Consider the following 10,270-nt stretch of genomic DNA (forward strand, 5'->3'; position numbering starts at 1 on the left):
GGCCAATCACAAACATGGAGAACTCTGTTATGAGTTTAAAGGGAAAATAAAAGTGAATATGTGTGCACTTTAAGTGTGGCCAGGAAAACTGGAAAAGACCTAGTATATTATAATGTTTAGCTTATTTGAAGCTTGGAAGGAAAGTTGGCAAAAATGCATACTGAGTAACTTAACAGAGATAGAAAAATCTGATGGATTAGAGTTGTTCTTCCCTCCAGTTAATGTTTAAATGTCTTTAAGGTAGTTTTATTGTCGGAGAGTAAAGATTGAATATAAAAACAGAATTCAAAGTAGGTTAAATCTATGTGAATATTTGATCAAAGGTTCACAAGTATAAATTGTTTTAGTACCCTCTTTATAGACCCTCTGTATAGACCACTGAAAGTGTCAATGACTTTGCAGTCACTGGGAAAAGGAAATTGAAGTAATTACTTCTTAGATTTTATCGTTCTTACTGATGCTTTTTATTGACAGATGCAATTTATAAAAAGTTTTGACCATCTTACTCACAGAGGGAGCCACAGATCTCACATGAATGCTAAGATCTGTTGATATTTTGCAGAGAGCTGACTGGTCACTGTGCTTTGTTCAAACCTGTTGATCTCGAATCTCAAACATAACCTGCTCTCTACCACGTGAACCGTCTTTGTAATACTGACACCTTTATTAGGCTTGGCTGGATAAGTAAGAATCATGCTTAATAGAGCCGACACACATAAACAGACACACACACACACTGGGTGAGGGATAATGTGGCATGGGGCAGCTCAATCAGGAAAAGAATAAAGAGAGTGAGAAAAGGAACAAAGCGGACCAGTAAATACACCGAAACTACTTGAACAGCCTTCAAAAAGTAGAAAGAATTGAAAGTAAAACTCAAACAGACAAACAAAAACACAGACAGGGGAAACCCAGGAGGGACATGGAAACGAAAAACAACAACAGCAAAAACTAAGGATTACTACAGAAACCATTTCACAAATACTATGTCACAGACAGCTGGCAGAGGTCAAATAAGAAATAATAATACGCTTTTCAACCTCAAATTAAAAGCAGGCCAACACTGACATATTTTCCACTCAAAGTTATATTTAAAACAGACAAACACCTAAAATATTCCCAACGTTGGCAGAGGTTATTAACATGTGGTGATCAAGAACAGTCACTGTTAATTGGTGCAACTATTTGGTGCATAAAATGCTCTATAAATCTCACAGAAACTCCTGTTTTTCACAGCAACACTGTTTTTGGAGTTCTGGAAGAGACATCGTGCTACCTATGTGTGTGAATGGAAAGTGTCTGATTGGAGTGAGGAAGAGGTATTTGACAGTATTATCCACTCAGTCCAGTTTGTGACACCAATACAGTGTTTATTACTTTTCATGGATGTATGTGTAAGGATGTGTTTTTTTGCTTTTCAAATCAAACTACAGGAGGAACTGATCCTGGAACTTGTGAATGATGTCAACTGTGAACCAAAAAAATTTAAGCACTCCTATTGGACCAGCAGTCTGATTTTTATCTGTGTAACAATTATGGTAGGATATCTTTTCTTCTCTTTGTCTAAATGCATTTAATAAGGATTAATAATGATTTAATAATGTACTGCTTAACATAAGAGTCAGGCTGGTTTGAACGTTTTGGAAAGAAAAATGATGTTGTTAATCGGAAAAGTATGGTGACCCAACTTAGTGTCTTTGTGTTTCTACAGATATTAGTGATCATCAGCCTAACGAGTGCTGTGGTGGTGTTCAGGGTGATTGCAGCAGATTTTTTGGCAAAGTACAAATTGAAATCTTTAAGCCACCACTCCAACATATCTGTGATGGTGCTCGGGGGTTTCCTCCATTACTTCATCATCACTATCATGACACGGGTACACAGATGTCTTAAAGTACATCTCTTTATGTGTTTAATGATGCTATCTGTGACCATTATCATACTTTTGCCTTTTTTTTTTGCAGGTAAATTGGATTGTGGCCAGGAAGCTCTGTGACATGGGTATGTTTAATGCACCTAATTTTCTTCCCCCCCCCCCCCCCCCCCCCAAACTTTAAGGAGTTTCTGTCAGGTAACAGCTTCAGGAGGAGGCAGGAAGGAAAGTAGTCAGATCGGAAGCAGATAACACAGGTAATAGACAGATAACTTTCAGACAGAGCTTTCATCAATAAATTTTCCTAAAACTGATTTTTACACGACTTATACACATATTTATAATATTTATAAAATATTTATGATGCATTGATCTCTTTGAAATGGTCAAAAATTGTCAAAAATTAGGACACCCAAGACACTAAAATAAGATCTACAAAAGTAGATACACATTGCAAAAATGCTAGACCTAACAAATATAATACAAGGATGCTCTCTGGAATGGTCGTCGTTTTTTTGTGTCCTTGGGAAATAACTTGTGCATCCATCTAGGTGTGTGTGTGTGTGTGTGTGTGTGTGTGTGTGTGTGTGTGTGTGTGTGTGTGTGTGTGTGTGTGTGAGAGAGAGAGAGAGAGAGAGAGAGTGAGAGAGAGAGAGAGAGAGAGAGAGAGAGAGAGAGAGCATTAAAATGTGTCTGGAGATGGAGCTTGCAGCATAAGAAGGGCTTTCAGTAATATCTGAGTGCAAAAAAGCACTGTATAAATTCCTGTTTATTTGCCATGGGCTGAATTTGGAGCGAGCAGAACACAAAAAACTCTGGCTAACCTTAGAAATATTTTAGCTTTACAGTGCTGTTAATTTAGTTACATGAGCTAGGCAATATAACAAACAGCTTGGCAGCAGAATGATGCATTGGTTGCCTTGCAGCAAGAAGGCTTGAGTTTGAATTGTCTGCTGGTGTGATGGTGAATGGTTATGTGTCTCTGTGTGATGGCCTGTTAAATACTACTACTACTACTAATAATGATCATCATCATTATCATTATCATCATCATCATCATCATCACCGTAATAAACTGATGACAGGGTGTGGGCATAGAAAAGCTGAGCCAAGGGTAGTGGAGTCTTTATGCAGTGAATACATGAATTTCACTGACTTGCACAGGAATAAATTGACAGTAGATGAATGTTAACTGTATGAACCTAGTTATATGTGTCACAGTATCTAAAAGGTAATGTGTCTTTGCAGTATTCTTGTTTTACTTGAATCAATTAAGCTCTTTTATGTACTTGTGCTTCTTTACAAAAGCACATACATTAAAAGTAAATCTCTGACAGTTAACCAATGATTGAAATTCTGCAGTAAAACAACAATTTTCTAACATGGAAATGAAGGTCCTATCGGAAAATTTTGAAATTCAAGCGGCTAATGGGATTTTTTTTTAAATGAATAACTCCAGAAGCATATAATTCTTTCCCATTCTTGTTTCCATTTTTGAAGGAAAGATTGTTTCAGCTATCTGATGCACTACCTGGTGATGTTGATAAAATCTGCACACCAAGAGAAGCCACATTCCAAGAAATCAAAACACTTTTGCGATAGTGTTTCTGCAGCTGCCCTTGTTTTGGTGTGATGAGGCTCACAAATGCACACACATGTGCATGTACACACAGGCATGCAGGGATCAAACATTATCAGTCACGCTTTTGCAGCAAGTAGATACAATCAGAGAAAATTGATGTGGCTCTTTTGTAGGATGTGCGATTGTGCCATCTATTGGCCAAACAGTGAGATGCATGCATGCTGACGTACACTAACACGACTTCTGTCTTCACCAGAGGAGATAAGGTCGTTTGCTTCCACTGAAAAGAGCTTCACAGTCAAAATGTTCACCTTCCAGTTCTTCACCTATTTCACCTCACTGTTTTATGCGGCCTTCATTCTTGGCAGGTAAGAACTGCTGTCTGAATGCCTTTCAAAATTTATGGTTGTGCTGATTTGCAGCATCTTCATTTTTCAGTCCTCCTCAGAGCCTGGACCTCAACATTATTGAAGCAGTGTGGGATCATCTTGACAGAGAATGAAACAAAAGGCAGCCAAGAAGCCTGGAGAACTATTCCTGAAAGCTATTTAAAGAAATAACAAGAATAAAAGTAAAGAATAAAGAATGAGAATAAAACAAAGAATAAAAGTAAAGAATAAATAAAGAATAAAAGTGGTCATACCAGATATTGACTTTACAGCTTGTTAGAGTGGTACAAACCCTATGCGTTTCCAGATGTTTCATTAAATCCCCCTTTTTCTATCAAATTCTTCAAAGAATTGAAGGATGGCTCAAGATTTTTGCTCAGTTCTCTATAAATCTCATTGTTCTACCTTTTCAAACATGCTGTATGTCTTTGATCATTTGGACTTATCTGACTAATAATTCACATTTTAATGATACATATACATTTACAGGATAAATGGCCGTCCTGGGAATTATGTAAAAATTGCAGGCCGTTGGAGACTTGAGGAAGTGAGTATGGCTCGGTCCACACTTAGAAACACAAATGTATTATTATTTTTGTGATGTTTTACATAAACTTTCTGACTTTATTTTAAACTTTTTCGTGCAGTGTCACCCTACTGGTTGTCTGACCGACCTGTTTATCCAAATGACCATTATCATGGTACTAAAGCAAACCATCAGCAATGTCTTTGAGTTCACTGGACCGTAAGTATAAAAGAGCTTTGTAATCTCATACAAACTTGTACATATGCCTCAACCTTGTATCTGTGCTGACATAAGCGGTTTGTTTGAATTAGCTGGTTATGCCGGTTGTGGAAAGGAAAAAGAACCCAGAAACTACAGAGGAAATGTGCTCACTGCTATCTGAAAGATGACTCAGACACTAAAGATGGGGATGAACTTTGTGAAAACTGCAAGCTCCGAGACTGGCTAAGCAACTACCGCCTAAATGATGTCGACTCATTTAGCCTGTTCAGAGAGTTTTTGGAAATGGGTATGTGCTCAGTGTCATGCTTCAACAACAACAGTAAAGGATAAACTAATATTGGGAAAAAAATAAAATTGATCTTTACTTTCTGTTCTCAGTGATCCAGTTCAGCTTTACCACCCTGTTTGTGGCAGCCTTTCCTCTCGCTCCTCTGTTGGCCTTCATCAATAATGTCATAGAGATACGTCTGGATGCCATTAAGATGGTCACTCTCGAGCGGAGGATGGTTCCCAAGAAAACCAACAATATTGGTGAGAACTGTTGTGAAAAGGCAGGACACTGTGGGTCTTGTTAGCATGTTGAGCATTAGTAACACTGCTGCTTCTCCTTAGGTGTGTGGCTAGATATACTAGAGGCTATTGGTGTCTTAGCAGTCATTGTCAATGGGCTGGTCATTGGTGTATCCTCGGACTTCATCCCCCGACTTGTGTACCGTTATCACTACGGCCCGTGTGCCCTAGGCACAGCTGCACCAGATACTGAGTGAGAAGTGCATTCCTCTCGAAATTCTATACATTTTGCAATTGGCTGTATGGCTTATATGGTTATATGGCTTTCTTTTACGTTTTTCTTTTTCTCATGTTCAAGTTGTATGGTGGGTTACATCAACAACACTCTCTCCATTGCCCCATTTCTTCGTGTGAATGGTTCATATAAATACAGCGAGAACATCCCTCCTGGTGAAGAGCCTTTCTTGTGCAGGTTTGTTTTCCTTTAGTTTTCTCTTACAGATTAAGTTTTTGAGTTAAAAATAAATAAATAAATAAAACATCTGATCAAAATCTAGTATGTTCCTTTTGACAGATATAAGGACTACAGGAGCAAAGATGACTACACTCATACCCATCAGTTCTGGATCATTTTAGCTGCGCGCTTTGCGTTCGTCATCTTGTTTGAGGTAAGACCTTTGGACTTTTACAAAGCACGGCACTACATTCACACATTCACCTCTTTCCTGAGCAGTTTTTTAGCATTCTGTTACAATCTCTGGGTTTTGGGTCCAGGATTTGGTACTTGTAACTATTAATTATTAAGGTTTTTGGGTTTTGTCATCCTTTAAGAATTTTATACTTTTGTTGGCCTCTCTTTGTATATTTATTTGACTGATAAATATCTTTTGCATTTTCTGTTACATTCTGATTTTTATTCTTGGTTTTATAATTCTTACTTACTATCTTTCTTCATCCCTTTGTTCCCCCAGTTAGTCACCCATATTTGTGATCTCTGTGTTTGTTACAATGTGTTTCTGCTGCCCCTCTATCAAGTCTGTATGTCATAGTGTTGACAACATTTCCTGTTTTATTGTGATAGTCTGTTACCCAGTGTGTTGTACTTTGGTTTTCTATCTATGATTTGCTTCAGCTGTGCTCCCTGTGTAAGTTCCCATCTTCTATGGATTATTATACACCTTAAATTAAAGGTTGTTGCAAGTTTCAAGTCTGTCTTTGAGTTTGCATTGGGATGCTACTTCTTCCTAACTACAATGTATTCAACACAATGATTTTCTAACTTTGACAGCTTTGAAAAAGTTTTCAGAGCTTAGACTCGGGCTGTAACAAAACCAAGGTGTATGAAATAACCCATAACCTCCTTTTTTAATTAAATAATAAATTACGTTTTTTTTTTTAGTTAGTTAGTTTGTTTGTTTGTTTGTTTGTTTGTTTATAAAATGAGATCCACTTCCTAACCATGTACCCTCTGCTTGCAGCATGTTGTTGTCATATGCAAGTTCATTGCAGCCTGGTTTATACCGAGTGCTCCCATGGAAGTGAAGAACTGTAGGCTCTCAGATAAACTCAAGAGGCTAAAAGAGGAACTCCAGTGAGTCTTTGATAATACATGCTTACGTGTGACTGCTTAATGCAAGAAACCCCCCCAAAACTGTTGTGCAATAGTGTGACATGTCATGTATCTTCTGAAATGTACCTGTAAGTAATGCTTGTGTCCCCAAAGGTTTCAGAATGTGTCTGAATCACTATTAGCTCTATTAAGTCATGACATGAGACACTAAATATGTCAGTGTTATCAAAATGCTTTGTTACTACACGTTACTTTCTTTCAATTACAGTAATATCATGAGCTGATATGAGCAGTGAAAAGGTGGCTCATTTATTGCCCCAAAGTTAAACTGTACACTTTCCCTAAGTCTCTGATTTTCAGCTGAAACTATCAAGTTTAACCATCCTGGCCCGTTTACACAGATTCGGACAAGTAGGACAAAGGGCTTCTTTGTCAAGTATTTGGTCAATAAGCATAATTGAGTTGCTTTAACACAGTTTTGTTGTTTAAGATCTATTTAAAAGCTAAACCTTTATTCTGCTTGCAGAACTAATAATATTGATAGTAGTGCTACTAAAAAACTAACGAAGATTTATTTAAACATGCCTATATTAAAAAGGGTGTATTTAAATTTGGTTTTTCTCAACATTTTTCATGTAGACAGCCTGACTTCCTTAGCGAATGCCACGTGATATCTGTTTAAAATTGTTTTCTACACAAATTCAACAGTACTCTAATTTGAAATGTTTAACAGTATTGTTGATACATGATGACTTATAAAATGTGTTTGTTTTTATTTCTTGCAGATCATTTGAAGCATGACGGTGTAAACGGGATACATGTTACCCGAACAACACAAACCCAGTGTTGACTTGTGCATTAAAGTCTCCAGACTACTGCAGTGTTGCGTCAACTTCAAGGTTCTTAATCATCTCTCTGAGGAGCTCAGATGGAGGCCTGTGGCTGGATTGTCATCCATTAAAAGGACTGTAAAGGCAATTTGTCTTGAAGAAAACCAGTGTACAGCAGCTGATGTTACTGACCGCAACTTTCACGAGATTATTCTTATTCTGTATTGAGAATCCACCACTTGCTTGCTGTAGAAACTCCATATATACGAGCCTGTGTTTTGTATTGAAAGACTAAAGATAATTTATACTGATACTGTAAACGGGGTGTTGACTGTGTTATGCCTTAATGTATACTGTTTTACACAAAAAGCGCTGTGATGATTGTTGCTTTACTACAGGCAGAATCCAATTGTGTATTTTGTAACTCAGATGCAAAAATGTTTTGCTTTATAACATTTTATATCATTAAATACAAAAGAGAAAACATCTGTCATTGTGATTGTCTATTAATTTAACATGTGAGCATTTTTGAATTTGCAAAGCCATGGATAGGAGTAGAAGCAATCTCGATTCAGTGGCAAAAAAGCCACACGTCTTTTGTCTTCAAGTTTGATTTTCAAGAAAAATACATTTTAAAACAAAAGGTTTTAAAGCAGTAGCTTAATCACAAAGATATTGTAAATATTACACATTTGCAGTTTACATTTTGTGTGCATAAAACAAAATAGGATTTGTACCAATATAAGAAGAGCTGTTGATTTAAAACATTCCTTAATGAATTCCTCTGTGTCACGGCATGAATTGGAGATGGTTATTAATACCTTTATTTCATCACGCCTGGATTACTGTAATTCATTGTTTTCTTCCCTTAACAAAACTTCTTTGACAGAGCTGCAGGTTGTTCAGGACACTTCCACGAGGTTTCAGACTAATTCTTCACATGTCACACAGTTGCTGACTCAGTTGCACTGGCTGCCCATTAACTTATAAGTCCACTTTCAGATTCTGATTTCTACTTTTAGAGGTCTGCATGAAGCAGCAACATCATACATCAGTGAACTTTTACATCCCCAGCATGCCCCTGAAGTCATGTGATAAGGGGCAGCTGCAATAAGGTAACCTTGTGTTTCTAGCATTTTGTTGCAAAACATGTTTTTTAAAAAAAACAACAAAAAAAAACCATGTAAGTTGTAAAATGTATGTATATATTCATTTAATAAAATTGTGTATTGTAGAATGTTGGTGGACAGTTAGATTTAGAAAAACCTCAACCTCAATTTTACCTGACAGTAAAAAAATGGTTTAGAACTTAAGAGCTGCGAATATTTAAGGCTGCCAGTTGTCATCAGATGAGTGTGATTGTTCGTGCTGTGAGAAGGCTTGACATGTGAGTAACTGTCATAGCCAGAGCTAAATGGGCAAATAAATGCCTCTTGCTTCCAACATACCTTGTCTTGGTCTTCCTCGCTGTAAATTCAGCCGCAAAAGGTTGCAGTGCTATAAAAATAACATTTTACTTAGTTACTAATGACTTTATTTATGACATTTAGACTTATGGTAAGGTCACAAAAGAATGCAAACGCAATCAAAAGAACTGCAGGCCTCATTTGGCTCAGTTAATATCAAAGTTCTTGATCCAACAATAAGAAAGAGACTGGGCAAAAATAGCATCCAGGGGAGTTCAAGGAGAAAACTACTGCTAACCAAAAGCAACACAAAGGCCTCCCTCACATTTCCCAAAAAACATCTTGATGAACCCCAAGACTTTTGGGAAATATTCTACAGTGATAAGAAAAAAGTTTAACTTTTTGGAGGCTTTTTGTCCCGTTATATTTGTCATAAAACTAACACAACATTTCACAAAAAGAACATCATTCCAACAGCAAATGTGGTGGTGGTAAAGTGATGGTCCGAGGCTGCTTTGCTGCTTCAGGAAGACTTGCTGAAATTAAACCATGAATTCTGCTCTCTGCCAGAAAATCCTGAAGAAAAACATCCAGCCATCAGTTCATGTCATGAAGCTCAAGTACACCTGGAGTGGATGAGTAGCTGTCCAAAGTTAAATTCGATTGAGATGCTTTGGCATGACCTTAATCAGACTATCCATACTTGAAAACCATCCTGTGTGGCTGAATTAAAACAAATTCACAAAGAGGAGTGGGCCAAAATGCCTTCACAGCGCTATGACAAAGTAAACACCAGTTATTACAAATACTTGCTTGTATTGTCTTTGTCTTTGTCTGAATCAATGACTGTTTTTCTACAGTCATTGGTCTGAATAATAGAAGTCTGAAAAATATGCACAAAAAAAAAGAAAAAGAAAAAGGAAACTGTGAAGGGGTCAAATACTGTAAATTTTATTTGTAATAAAAAGTTATTTTAAAGCTTTAGGTAATACATTTACCGGTACTAGGTTGTGACAAAGTAATTCAACGCACCTTTTACAAACCCTTTGTTAATAAACAACTAATATTATGTAGGTGCTTATTCATTTCTATTTTACCAGGCATTCAAAATCTAGAGATTCATAATCTCTATTGCCAGAGCTTCTTGGGCCCAGATGGCGCCTGTATATTAGGTGTCATACATCTAAACAGCAATACTAAAATAAAAAGTTGACAATAAACCATTTTGGTTGTTCTCTCTGTTACAGTATTCACATACATCCCTTTTTAGCCAGTTTTCTTCCTGTACAGGAAGTTAAAGTGCAAGGCAGGTAAAAGTCGGTGTGTGCATCACATGACCAAGGGCCAGCCAATCGGCAGGAG

General features: G+C 37.1%; 1 protein-coding gene across 2 annotated transcripts in view; it reads left to right on the forward strand.

The window, feature by feature from the left end:
• LOC113026623 (anoctamin-9) overlaps positions 1–7,990 on the forward strand; it is a 17,195-nt gene extending 9,205 nt beyond the window's left edge. For both annotated transcript variants that reach the window (XM_080303881.1, XM_080303882.1), the window contains 14 exons: positions 1,237–1,319; positions 1,434–1,538; positions 1,712–1,876; positions 1,965–2,001; positions 3,712–3,823; positions 4,334–4,391; positions 4,492–4,589; positions 4,682–4,878; positions 4,971–5,123; positions 5,205–5,355; positions 5,461–5,574; positions 5,677–5,770; positions 6,581–6,693; positions 7,458–7,990. In XM_080303881.1, coding sequence (XP_080160007.1) covers positions 1,237–1,319; positions 1,434–1,538; positions 1,712–1,876; positions 1,965–2,001; positions 3,712–3,823; positions 4,334–4,391; positions 4,492–4,589; positions 4,682–4,878; positions 4,971–5,123; positions 5,205–5,355; positions 5,461–5,574; positions 5,677–5,770; positions 6,581–6,693; positions 7,458–7,473 — 1,496 coding nt within the window. In that variant the 3' untranslated portion in view covers positions 7,474–7,990. The remainder of the gene's footprint in view (positions 1–1,236; positions 1,320–1,433; positions 1,539–1,711; positions 1,877–1,964; positions 2,002–3,711; positions 3,824–4,333; positions 4,392–4,491; positions 4,590–4,681; positions 4,879–4,970; positions 5,124–5,204; positions 5,356–5,460; positions 5,575–5,676; positions 5,771–6,580; positions 6,694–7,457) is intronic.
• Positions 7,991–10,270: the final 2,280 nt, after the last annotated feature.

This window comes from Astatotilapia calliptera, chromosome 7 (genome assembly GCF_964374335.1).
Source record: "Astatotilapia calliptera chromosome 7, fAstCal68.1, whole genome shotgun sequence".
Lineage (NCBI taxonomy): Eukaryota > Metazoa > Chordata > Actinopteri > Cichliformes > Cichlidae > Astatotilapia > Astatotilapia calliptera.